Source organism: Uloborus diversus, chromosome 1 (genome assembly GCF_026930045.1).
Source record: "Uloborus diversus isolate 005 chromosome 1, Udiv.v.3.1, whole genome shotgun sequence".
Taxonomy (NCBI): Eukaryota; Metazoa; Arthropoda; class Arachnida; order Araneae; family Uloboridae; genus Uloborus; species Uloborus diversus.
This window is the reverse complement of record NC_072731.1, coordinates 151,234,241-151,248,518: the sequence shown is the minus strand read 5'-3', so window position 1 is coordinate 151,248,518 and position 14,278 is coordinate 151,234,241. Positions and strand designations below refer to the sequence as shown.

General features: G+C 33.8%; 1 protein-coding gene across 1 annotated transcript in view; it reads right to left on the bottom strand.

Moving 5' to 3' along the window:
- Nucleotides 1-2,011, bottom strand: part of LOC129216266 (INO80 complex subunit B-like) — a 75,088-nt gene extending 73,077 nt beyond the window's left edge. Inside the window, exon 1 of the mRNA XM_054850473.1 lies at nucleotides 1,938-2,011. Coding sequence (XP_054706448.1) covers nucleotides 1,938-2,011 — 74 coding nt within the window. The remainder of the gene's footprint in view (nucleotides 1-1,937) is intronic.
- Nucleotides 2,012-14,278: the final 12,267 nt, after the last annotated feature.

Sequence of the window (14,278 nt, the reverse complement as noted above, 5' to 3'; positions counted from 1 at the left end):
TTTTTGAAAAGAAGAGAAGATGTTGCTTAATGCAATTGCATTCAAACTCGACTAATACGAGCAGTTAAAAAGTATATAAGAATTGCTCGTATAAACCGCAAAAAGTGAGAAGGAAATACTGTTGACTGTATTTGGAGTTATTTACGGGTTTTAGCAGTTAAATGAAATAAATAAATGGTACTGCGAGAACTCTCAGTTAATAGGAGCTTTTATTATTATTACTTTTTTTTTTAAAGAGTAGGGTAGACCGAGGCACATTTACGAGGATTTTTTTTCAATTAATTTTCTAATTTTTATGTTTGAACCTATGAAATTATAGACATTGCGGTTTTATGAAGCAGTTAATGAAGTCTAAATTTGTATATTCAGTTGTTGCTCAGCTTGTGTTTTTAACCGTAAATTTTTTTTTTTTTGAGTTCAAGTCGATTGCGTAAACACGGGGCAGGTTTGCGCATATTAAAAATGATACCAAGGAATAAGTGAAATAGATATTTAATCAAATGTAAATATTTTTTTTCTCTTAAAACACTTTAAAAATAAAAAAATCTCAAATAATTAATTAAAGAACATTTTATAGTCCTAAAATCATAGGACTTATTGCTAATTAGAAACAGAAACTATTTAGTCATCTTTTTCATCACTGTTAGATTTTACCAACAATTTCTTCTCGCATACTTGTCATGGGATTGCGTTTTGACATCTAAGACATGGAACCCTGTCTTGTCCTTTTTTCGATTGGTTGTGTATTTTCAAACAATAGATGCAAGCGCAATTTTCTACTTTCTTAATAGTCCAGTCAATAGATGCATTTTACTTTGCAAAAAATGGGGTCAAAGATTTTTTTTTCTAATTTGTACATATCGGTGCCGACATGGAAAAACCAAGTTATCCAACACGAAAGACCCCGGGAGAACTTTTGGGGGCCGGAAAACCACAAAAATTTATGACTTTTTTGGTTTTTCTAAAATATCTCCGAAATGGTTCAACTTAGGAAAAAGTATTAAATGTAAAGTTTTAAGAACATAAAATTTCCTACAACTTTAGTATTTACAACTTTTTTGTAGCACAAATAGCAAGCTTGCTAGAGCTCTTTGAAAATAAGCAGTTTTCCTCTACTCCCTTTCCTTAACATTTGGTGAGATAACTCGTAAATTTTCAGCTCTAAAAAATGCGCCCTGATACTTGTAGCCACCGCATGCTGTAAGTGCCTATAACACACAATACGAAACGTATCAGCAGGGGGGGGGGAGGAAACTTTGAGTACTTCTATGCATGGGTTTTTATCTTGATACGCTAATGAATTGTTGTTAAATGGCAGCTACTACATGCTGCTATCTTGAGTTTAATTTAAGATTATCATTACTGGTCCTTTGAATTTAACTTGTTGGGTTACATTCCGTTACGGATTCTACGTCTCCTTCAAAGTAAATTCTTTTTTCGAAATAAGAACTTTCTGCTTTCTGGAAAAATAAGTTACACTAGTGAGTCGGGTCATTATAAAAACTATCAATTGTGCACGAAACCTATGTTAAAAAGGGCTTTCAATTATATTTTTATGTGTTTAACTTCTGATAATCTCACTTAACACTGCACGATAATCATTCCGGTTCTATTCAATCAATGCAATGCCCTAATGATTGAGAGCTTTCAGTTTACTTTCGTTTTTTGTTTGCTGTCTGTCTCTCATTTAAGGGGGAAAAACGGGAGAAATGTCGGAATAAAACTGGAAAGCAATCCTTTTGGATCCTGCATTAAAGTTGCTCCTTTTCAGTGTAATTAAGATATCGGATAAGAGAGTCCCCGACTCATGGTGACTAATGTGCCCACCATTTTGGAGGAAGAGGAATTCATACTGGGGGGAGAGAGGGCGGGGCTCCTGGGGGTGGGTGGGACCTTATCTGCATGACTGATGAGGGAGTGGCCCCCCACATCATTACCTGATGAGCCGAGGACCTTCATCTTTCTTCTCCGCCGTCATCCACCTTTCATCCGCCCCCTCCTCTGCCGCCATTTTCTTCAGACGTCTCTTTCGCAGAAGAAGCAACAAAAAGCTTCATATATCAGGAAATCTGGCGAAACGGGGTTTCTTTTTCCGGGTGGAAAGATCCTGCAGCTTCCATTCCTTTAGTCTCTGAAGAATAGAGTGTGAGGCTTTGGAGGGAGGATTGAGGGATATACATTTATTTTCCTTTCGGAGTTGGCTTCTTTTTCGTCTCAGGATTCCGTCGACTGCATTCGTGAGTTTTGAGAGATTGCCTTCGAATGTGCGAAAGGGGTTTTGACTAGCACATTCAGAATTCACGCCAGAAAGATCAGGGGTAAAGTTTAATTCAAATCTAGCTTAAAGATTGGGGAGCAGATTGCGTAGACAACTTCATTAAGTCTGAGATAATCTTTAATTTATACTTTTCTCTTTATTTTCAGAGAAACTTTTTATAATTTTTTTTCCTGATTAAAAACAAGAAGCCGCGAATTGGCAGAGTTGATACAAATAGAACACAGGTCTCAAAATACAACTAATCAGCACTTTTAATCCGTTTTTATTTATTTTTTCATTTTTATGGAAGTTCAGATTAGCTGCTGTAGCCTTCCGATTACACGCGGAAAGTATTGATTTGAAAGGAAATTGAAGATACAATGGCAAGCGACTTACCTATCCATTTCGGTATTTTTTTTAGGAATGCGTACGTATGAATTAAGTCTAACTGCGATTCAAATCTTCTTAGTTTCTTTGAAAATTTAAGGAAATGTTGAAAAGGTTCTAGAAATACCAATCCGCCAAAGGGAAAGATTGTACAACGATTACTTGGTGGATATACCAACACACGGCCTCAGAAATTGGTCAAATGTTCAACAAATTTTAAGAATGTATGAATGCATCATATTTTTGCAAACGTTTTCATCTACACCTAATACCATGCAGTATTTTACGTTTGTTATGTTCCCATTATATTTATAATTTAATTTTCAAAACTTCATTGAATAAACTAATGGGTTGATTTGTTGCCCCTCATATAGAAATAGGGTATTGATGATATAATACTTCTTCCATCAAAAAACATCGGTGCTTTGAATCATCGATGCGATAAATAAAAACGTATTTTGGAGATAATTTTTTGAATATATTTTCAATGATGTAATTTTTGTTACGTTTATTACAACTTCACATCAATACTATTTGGAAGCGCTTGTGTTTTTAAATCAAATAAGGATTTTTAACTGTTAAAAGTAAGTCAATAATACATTGACGCCAAAATTATGAGGACAAAAGAAAAATCCCCAAATTCTAGACTGCATTTGGTTGGAAAGTTATGCAAATTTTACGACTGGAAACTAAGGGTAAAAGAGACTTTTTTTATTACTTTTGTTGGAAATACATAAGAATTTGTTATTCATAGAACAAAGTTTGAATTTAAGCATTCCTGTTATATGGACAAAATTATAAGGACAAGTAGATTTGTGTGTTCTAAAAAGAAAATTCCTTGTGTTTGTTCTGCACACTGAACTGCATAACGATATGAATGCTTAGTAAGCAATTGTGGATGTTACAATTCTATTTCCAGTCATACTGTTAGGTACTAAACTAAAGAGTCATTTTTTTTTAAAGCTGGACACTTTTGATAGTTTATGTCTTCAATTTTTGTAAAAATTCCAGTATGTGTTAGTGGTACTATGATAAGAAAAAGTGAAGTTTCTTTTTTAAAATACTTATTTGTTTGTCCTTGAGTAGGGGTCAAAGTTTAAGGTCATGAAAAAAAAAGAGCTAAATATATGATTGCTTTGCTTCAAAAGCAATGAGTGAACCAAGCCAATTCTTTTAAATAAGGATACTACTTGATACAGGTACATTCTAGCATAAATATTTTGGTGACTGACTCATGGTTTTGAGAGCAAAGGTCAATCGAAAATGCAATTTTTTAAACTATTTTTTGCTTTGTTTGGGTCTGCATATCTGCTAAAACCATGAGTAACACTCGGAAATAAGTATATGATAAGACTCACCACAGTAAAGTACTAAGAAAAATATAAAATATCTTTCCTTTCTCTTGGCTTTAGTAGTTAAACGGTCTCAAAGTCGATGATTTTTTCAAAATGCCCAAGTTTAGAGATCAAAAACTTTGATCGCGACGGGTCAACAACTTTGGGACACAGCTGTAGTTATAGTCCGAGTGGTGTAGTTTAAGGTCCAGGTTAGAAACCCATGGCAACTAATCAACTTTTTTAACTACGTGGTTTCAAAGTTGATAGTTTGAAACAACAAGAATTAAAGTTTTTGGTCAATTACTCTATAACGCCTGAATCAATAACTTTGAGCAAGAGCTGTAATTATGCTCTACGTGGTGTAGTTTTAGACTCATGTCAGAAAACTATGAGATCTAATCATATTACTTAATTAAACTGTCTAAAAAATGATATCAGTAAAAAAGAGCGTTTTTTTTTTCATGATTTTATATGCGTGCTACTCAAAATCTTATGAGCTCAAACTCACATAAATACTAAAACGAATCAACAGCCAAATGTACTTTAAGCTCCCAAAATTTCACGCTTTCCAGTGTAATAAAGTTTTCTATAACCTTGACCACAACATGGCAATTCTTCTCAGAAAGCTGATCCGCCATTTTGGAGTACTATGTTTTGGAGATCCTAGGTACTCAGGATTAGGATCTCGGAAGCTGAAAACAAGTATCAGGTTAGTTTCAAATGAATCTCCACGCCTCTATAAAATTTCATCCTATTCGGAGACGATTGAGCTGAACCGTTTAAAAAATCAGGTCAGTTGACGTGGAATCACTCTGATATAAATATTATGCACATTTCACCCGCATCTTTTGTTATTGTCTTTTTACTTTTGAGCCAAATTGAATAAATTTATTTACTTATAAAAGTTTATTACTAAGTAGTGTATATGTAAATTCTACTGTAATTATGAACTCAATCTCTTACCCAATTGCAATCCTCTTCCTAATATATAGCATTGATTTATGATCGTAACAAAGTCAGAAATAACCAAAGATGCATGTGAATTGTCAATGTTATATCAGAGTGATTCCACGTCAACTTACTTAAATTTTTAAAATTGTCCCTGCCCGAATGGGATAAAATTTTATAGCGGTGTAGAGATGTCTTTGAAACTAACCTGATGTTGATTTTTAACTTCCGAGATCCGAATCCTGAAGATCTAGGAACTCCAAAATATAGTGCTCCAAAATGGCGGATCAGCTTTGTGAGAAGAATTGCCATGTTGTGGTCCAGGTTACAGAAAACTTTATTACACTGGAAGCATGAAATTTTGGGAGCTTAAAATACGTTTGACATGAGTCTAAAACTACACCACGTAGAGCATAATTACAGCTCTTGCTCAAAGTTATTGACTCAGGCGTTATAGAGTAATTGCCCTAAAACTTTTATTCTTGTTGTTTCAAATTATCAACTTTGAGACCGAGTAATTAAAAAGTTAATTAGTTGCCACGAGTTTCTAACCTGGACCTTAAACTAAACCATTCGGACTATAACTACAGCTGTGTCCCAAAGTTATTCACCTCTAAACTTGACCGTTTTTAAAAAATCATCGATTTTGAGACCGTTTAACTACTAAAACCAAGATAAACGAAAGATGTTTTATGTTTTTCTTAGTTTTATTCTGTGGTGAGTAGATATTCATATACTTATTTCCGAGGGTTACTCACGGCTTTAGCAGATATGCGGGCCCAAACAAGGCAAAAAGAAAAAGAAAAAAAAATGCATTTTCAATTGATCTGTGCCCTCAAAGCCATGAGTAAATCACTAAATTATTTATACAAGAATGTACCTAGTATCAATTAGTATCCTTACATAAAAGAATTGGTTCGGTTCACTCATTGCTTTTGAAGCAAAGCAATCATATATTTAGCTCTTTTTTCTCACGACCCTACACTTTGGCCTCCACTTGAGGGCCAACAAGTCAAATTAGAGAAGAAAGAAGCTTCACTTTTTCTTATCACAATACTAGTAAACTATCCTGAAAATTTCAGGAAAATTGAATGTGTCAACTAATAGGCCCCAGCCCCCCTTTGTCCAGCTTTTGAAAAAAATGACTCATAAAGAACTTGATAAAAGGAAAGTGGTTGCTTGAAAAATTTCATGATGATAGATAGAGATCGGTCCATAAAGAGCTTTCTTAAAAATCTCGGCAAATACGGACCACAAAGACAAAGGTATGAAATCTTCCGTTACTGTTCGTGTGAAACACATGATAATAAGACGAGCTAGCTCCAAAACACAAACATCACGAGATACTAGATTGGAATTCAAGTTACGATGCTGTTCTCGAACTGTTTCACATGTTTTATAAAAGGAGAAACAGTTTTATGACGTGAAACTAATGTCATAATAATTCTAAACAGTTCATAAGAGACCAAGGGTTGAACATTCCAAAAATGCGTTGTTGTGTGCAAAAAGTGGGATAATTAAATCTTTTCTGATGAGAAAAAGTTTAATTAGGATGGACTTGGATGATTTTTGCTTTCGCTACTTCTGGTGCAATCTCTGTGAAGTAAAAAAAAAAAATCTCAAGGTGTACGGTTGGAGGCGGCTTAGTAATGGTCTGAGGAAGCTTTGCAACGGACGGAAACTATACCAATATATTTTTTGCAGGACAGAATGAATTCTGAGATTGATGTACTGAGCAATATTTTTTAAACCAAAAACACCGTTAATTACGAGTTTAAACAATTTGTTCCAGCAGTATAACGCCTAATGACATGTTTCTCAAACCTCAAAATCACTGCTTGATGCTTATTTCGTGAAATTACTGTACTGGCCGGACAAAAGGCTCGATCTACGTTTAACGGAAGCTTGGTGATGCAGTCTGGCTCTCGAAGTATGAAAAAACGGTATTCAGTATCGAAACAGGCAAGAACTCATTTTCTCCATCGAAAAATTCAGGATTGTAATTTCCAAGAACGTTCTTCAACTTCCATTACATCAAGACTGATAAAAGTGGTTGAAAATTAGGGGATATTATATATTACTACGGTTTTTGATGGAAAAACACTCGTTGTCCTAATAATTTTGTCTAGTTTTAACAGTGACATTATTTTACTAATCATGGAAAAACATTTATATTTTCTATTTTCAAATCTGCATTACACAATGATTTCTAGCATAAAAAGATATTTTGTGTAAAAATGTCACTGAGTTATTTCAGAAATATGCTTTTTACTGTGCAATCTTCTGTGTGTTCTTATAATTCTGACCACCACTGTAATAAGAACAAAAATAACAATAACAAGAAGTTCCGTCTAGAACTATACGAGCCTATTTTCCCGTATACCCATACTACTTTCTAGTACCTGATCAATATTCTCAAAAATAGCTAAAATCGTAAATTGTTTCTAGGAATAAAGTATTCCTCACACATCTAAAAAAATTAGATGCGTAAAAAAAAAAAGCAGCACCTTTTAAACAAAGCAGCACTTTTTTCCCTTAAAAAATTCTTTAACAGCTTTCAAAACGAAAAAATAATAATTAAAATTAATAAGCTTATTATTTTTAATTATTATTTTTTCGTTTACATATATTTAATGTTTATAAATGTTTGATATGATGTTGGATAATGGAAATGTTTGATATGATTTTGATATGATGTTTATAAATACATCATATAAAAAAAAAAAAAATCGTTTCTTTTTCCCCTGTTGCCAAAAATAATTTTTTAAATGAACTAATGCACTTACCAAAATAAATAAAAACAATAAAATGTCGAACTTAAAGAATTACTTTTCATTGTCAAAAAAAAAAAAAAAAAAAAAAAAATCGTCTGCGCAAATTGTTATGTAGAAACATAAATGACTTCGAGTTTATTCTCCGAAAACTGAATACCTAAATTAAAACTTTAGCGTGAAAATAAAAACAAATCATATCAACAATAATTATTTCACAGTTAAAACTATAGCTGCGGAGTCGATCTCATTTCGGGATAAAGGAGTCGGAGACGAATATCCGAGAATCGGAGTCAGTCATTTGTCCTCCGTGTATAAATTTTTGCCAAAGCTACGAAGTCAGGGAGTCGGAGTCCGATTAATTATCGGGCACAGGAGTCGGAGTCAGGTACCTCTAAATTCTCGGAGTCGGAGTCTGGAGTTTGGCGTCAAGAGCTATTTCCAACAAAATTTGTTTGAAATAAATCCGCCTTCAAGTACGGAATCTACATTGACTTTCAGTTTCCCTGTAGGTGCCAATGTTAAGTTTTTTTGAACTGTTCAAAATTGAACAAAAAATAGTTCAAATCAAAAAGTGAAATATGAGATTGCGGTGTTCTCGCCGAGATCTTTCGAACAAAAAAAAGTTTGTTCGAATCGGACTATTCATTCAAAAGTTATTAGGGGGGGGGGGACAGACAGACAGACCGACAGACTGACAGACCGACAGACCGACGGACCGACAGACCGACCGACAGACATTTTTCCTCATCTCAATACCCTACTTTCCAATTTTTAATTTTTCGATATTTATTTAATTATTTTATTTATTTTTGATTTTTTTTTTTTTTTTTTTTGTTTTTCGCGACATTTTTAAGATGCATTAAGCCTTCTTTCATGCTTTTTTCTCCTTTTTCTGACTTTTACTGGGAAAGTAGGCTAAAAACGATGAGTCGATGACTTTGAATTGTTTAAAATATTTTATTTCTACGTTTAAGTAGAACAACTTATTAAGAACCCGAGATACATACTTAAAGTACAAACGTTGAAACATCGATACAAATTAAAGAAAATGATTTTATGATGCTTCATAATTTTCTAATTGAATGATAAAAAGCTGAAAACGAAATATTCAATGGTTATTGAAAGTTAATCAGAGCAATCGGATAATATATTTCTCACTGCATAACAAGAAAAGGAAAATTAATTTTTAAAAATGAGCGAATAACACTTGACTGAAACTCAAGGAACTTTGGTCAAGGGATTCAAAACTTAAGTTGTACACGTAAAACACTAATTATATATTCAAAGATTATTCAAATACAGAAAAGTACCGTTCTTACATCGTGTACATTAATTCGTCTTTACAGTCCCAAATCATTCGCAACAATTGTAAATTAGTCAAGGTACTTTATCGTATGGTGTGAATTTCCTTTGTACGTCCTTTTTTTCTTTTTTAACATTCTAAAACTCCCAAATTCTTCTTCATTCGCTGTTTTTTAGCTGTAGCTCGGGGAAACTTCTAGAAAGCAGATGAGAGGTACAGGGACGCTGGAGGTTGGAGTTCCACCATCTGCTGAAACAATGGTTTAAAAAAGCCGCCCAGAAATCCCAAAACGCTAAACCTGTCCTATTTTGGAGGTTAGCGAGCGTTTTGGGCTTACGTATTTATCTTCAATTACTTGTGGTTTAATATAGTTACTAGGGTACTGGTATACTGGTATACCGAATACCGGTATTTCGAGCAATTTTCAATTTCGTAATGCCGGTATTTGTTGAGGTAAAATACCGGTATTTTCGGTATCAGCTGAAAATAATAAATAGTTTCAATTAAAGATTTTCAATTTAACTTATTAAATATGTACTCATATTTTAAGTGTACATTTATTTTTCCATGATAGAAAACAAAAATCAATCTATTGATGCAAAAAATTTGGATCTAAAAGCACGAACAAATAGAATACCATTAAACAAAAGCAGCGATAAGATTGCAAAATGATATTTTCATTATTAAATGGTGAGATGAATTGCGTTTTTGTGCACCGTGTTTTTATTTATTCTATTTTCCTCATCATTCACTTTCCCTTTTGTGAAAGTTAATTTTGAGTGTAATTTCAAATGGATTTGCTCTATGAATAATTTGTTCCAACCATCAATTACAATAATACGTTATATATATATTTTTTAAATATTAGTTTCAACTGTACTAAATTTTAGCAAAAACATTTTCTTGTTAATAAAACAAATGGTAATTGTTTGTCACCGTTATTGGTTGGTTGTCATGTCTCGCTTTATTAGCAAATTTAGTCGAGTTTATCGTAAATTTCAAATCAAAGGACTAATAATAAAAATCCAACACAAACTTCTTCTGCTCAAGAGAAAATGGTGTGAATATTAGAAAAATATCGTCTCTCGATAAAATAATTTCAACTAGCTCTAAATCCAGAAAAAATATAATAATAATACAAACAATACAAAACACACACACACACACACACACACATACAAATGATTTTTCCAAATATAACAAGGAAGAAACCGAATAATTTGAAGATGAAGGACGACTTCCAGACAATTAGAGGAGATGTATCGCGCATTTTTAACAGTACCACCGACCTGCAAGAATTCAGAAAGGGTATTTTCAACTGTAGGAAAGTTGAGCACAAAATGAGTTCTAGGCTTAACGGCAATTCAATCGATGTATTATGTTTTTAGATATTACTAAGTTTTTATTGTATGACATTTGTAGCAGTGAGAAGCAAAGGGATGTAAGTGGATTAAAGTTTTGAGAAAATTACATTTGTAGTTCTGATCTTAGGTGCATTAAGATTTTTTGCTAAATAATACTCTATTTCAGCACCCACCAGGACTACTAGTTCCATCTCTTGCCCCAAAACAGAGGAGAGGTTCTCTTACCATTTGTACTGGCTACCTCCGAATTTTTAATTTTTGTACTAATAGCTCTTTGTTTCTCACTGTCTCATTTGTTCCTTCATTTTGTATTTGTTCACAATACGTTTGCATCAATAATACAGTTTCTGTACAAAATCATGAAATTTGGCAACGAAACAAGATGCTTTCAAGCATTTTTTGAGAAATTTCAAATACCGGTATCACGTTTTTAAAATACCGAATATCGGTATTGAATTTTTGGTCCGATATTGCAATCTCTAATAGTTACTAAAAGTTATTAATGATAGATATCTACAGAAATAATTTTCATTACTAATATTATTTTGCGTTTTAAAAATGTATCCTATTTCCTTCTTTTTAAAATAAAAATTTGATGGAAATTAGGTTCAAAATCAGTGCAATAAATTTCTCTAATTTATCCTCTTTAGTTTTTACACTAGAACACACACTTTTTAGATTACTTATGATAAAAAACAAAATAGAGAAATTTGTGATTTTTTTTCGCATTTACTTGACAGTAACGTTATGAAAAATATTAAAATCAAAGTTAATCTTTTCATTGGGTTTTTTAAAGCATTGTTTCTATGAGACTATACTCATTGTTTCATATTGCTTATCGTTCAACATACCACATTCTTCTTGGTAAATTCGTCTTATTTCTCAGTATTTAATTTCACTACAGTGTTAAAAATTCAGGAAACTTTTATGTCAAATATTGATTGTAAAATGATGTATAGTACAGAAAAAAATTACAGTAAATTGTAGCAAAAAAGAAAAATAAAAGAAAGAAATAAAAAAAAGATTGCAGCACCGAGTGATACTCCATGTGACTTACAGAGCGATGCACATAGCACCATGTTTCCCCTCACTCGATGTGTCCCAACTGGTATGGCAGGCGGTCAGCAAAGCCGCCTGCCAATACGAAGGTCCTGAGATCGAACCTGCTGCTCGCATGTTTCATTTTTTTTTTAACTCTTGCTTATTCTACCGAAAAATTTTATAATAAAATAGGATTTTACGGTAAAAGTTACTGGCAACATGGATGCCAGTAACTTTTACCGTAAAGTTTCAGGAGTTTTTTGAACAGTGTGCGGATATAGCACTGGGCAATTGTAATATCCTGATACTGCCAGTTATCCCGTATATTGGCCGGATATGACGGATGCTGTATGTTGACTTGATATCTCTTGAATCTCCAGGTGCCGGGGTTATACGACTCAACTACCATCAGACCATACCCCCTCTATAGTATTTTTCTATATGAGTTTACGACATACGAGTTGAAAAGTTTAAAGAAAAGGCTGCAATTTTCTAATGCTGCGAAAAGAATATTATTTAGTGTAAAAGCAAATGGCGGAATCCTGGATGTCAACGCAAATAATAAAATAAATAAAATTTGAATATGTAGTAATAACTAAACTCGGTAACTTTTTTTTATTAGCTTATTACTTGCAAACTACTACTTACTATTTATTGCTTAGAAAGTTCGTTATATGCATTATGTTTTTAGATGAGTACTCAAGTTTTTAGATGACTACCAGCAGTTCGTTCTTTGATGGCCATTCTTCGATAATTGTGAAAAAAAAATTTTATACGTCATAAAAGGACATTGAAAAATTGTTAATTTTCTGAGATGCTGATTCATGGATGCACAAGATTAATTAGGTAAATTTCTCTTCGATAGATCCTGAGATCTTGGAACCATTTTCAATGCTCAGAAATTATCCTCATTTCTGCAGATAACACCCGATCTAAAGTTTTAAATAACTCTCAAACTCGTCATTTTCCAATTACGACTGACCCAATCGCTGAGAGCAAAACAATATTGATTAATGATTCTTCAAAACCAGTACTTGAATTAAAATCGAGGGTTTAGAAGTTCGCACGCTCTCTCGGAGACTCGAATAAAGATTTTCCCGAATAAATTCTTAAAGATGATTAATCAGTGAAGAGTAGGATGTGGGGTATTTATCAATTTTCAGAACAACTTTCCTCTCTAGACGACATGCCAAAAATCCTTCCTTCTCCGAAGAAGATGCGGAGGAGGAGTCTTAAGAGGAGCAAGATGGGGGATGGATTCCCCACCCTCTTCTTTTCTTGGTGGGGGGGGGGAATTATTCTCTTCGTATCGGTGGGGCTAACAAAGAGATAAGCAAAAGCCGCTCTGCTCTCTCTCCGTGCCATCCATTCATCCACGTCTGGTGGCACACACTCTTTGCTCCAGAGATGAACGTCAAAAATCATCCGAGCGTTCGGAGAAGGGTGGGGATGGAACGTTCCGTCATTTATCACGTGGTGCGAACTCTTCCACCCCTCCCACTCTCCGCCATATTCGGCCATTCATCTCCCTTATCGCTCAGGCCCCGATTACAGACTTCGCGAGGGGTGGGGGCGGGGGCGAAGAGAGGATGGGGACAGGGCGAGGGGGGATCTGTCGCTCGCTCTCTGTGTAAAAAGTTTTGTTTGGAGGGGTTGTTCTTATATTGTTTCCGTGAAATTGATAGAGCCTTCCAAAAGTAAATAGTGTTTTTGTTTTATGAATGTCCTGTAAATTATCCTGTAGAGTTTCAAATTAACTGCAATCACTGGGCACTTGTGAAGGATTATTATTGCGACAAACTCTCAAAATAGCGGCTTTTGTTTTAACGAGTGAAATGCCAGTTCACTTTCTTTGGGGACGATTAGTTCCCTCTTTGGTACCCTTAATTTTCAAAGCTCATTTCGTTAATGTTTTTCATCATATTGCCACAAATCGAAGTACCAGCAAGTGACTCGATGACCGAGTGGTTAAGGCGCTCAGTTGCGAAACCAGAAATCATGATTTCATGAGTAAACTTTCAGTTAGTTCGAATTTTAATTTCATGTGCTTTCTCAAAGTTCTGAGGAAGTCACAAAATGTGTAAGTATAAAAATGATCCGTACATTTTCTTGAGTTACGTATGAAAAGCTTCTCTCGGACGGAGAGAAGTCAGTTGCGATCTTTTTTTTTTCCTTGTGGGGTTGCGTCAGAGGCACTATCTTTTGCAGACCTAGTGTGATCCTCCAATGTAGCATCCACTCTTTCCTGCAGCATCACTATCGACCAGGGCCCAATTTCCCAATAGGCAGAATAGACAGCTACCTAGGGTGGCAAAACTATTAGGGGCGGCAAATTTTACTTTAACCACACATCTTTTAAATTAATTTTTTATTCTTGAAAGTAAAATCTTAGCATCCTTTCATTTTTCCCAGATACAATTTTTCTTCTCATTTAATAATGATTACTTTCACACATCTTATGAAAATCAAATATTTTTCAATCATGGTAATTGATCAGAATAAAATAGCAAGTGAAGACGGAAAGAGGGTGTCAATTTCAGAAAGTGCCATTGCGTTTATCCAGAAGTAGTAACAAGATTGGAGTTTGACTAAGATTTTAGTGTTATACTTAAGTTTATTCAGTACTGTTTTCTTGAGTGATTGTCGTTTATTTTCTTTTTTACATTATTAATATTTAAAATTTGTTTTCTGCTAATATTGTCTTGGCGGCAAATAAAAATGAGTGACGAGCGTAAAAGGCTGAATGATTGTAAATAAAGGAAACATGCTAAATTAAAAAACGAAGAACAAAAAAGAGTCATCCAAAATGTTTTAAACATAATATGTTTGTTTCAAATGGGCAGTTTTTAAAAAAGGAAACTTTAAGA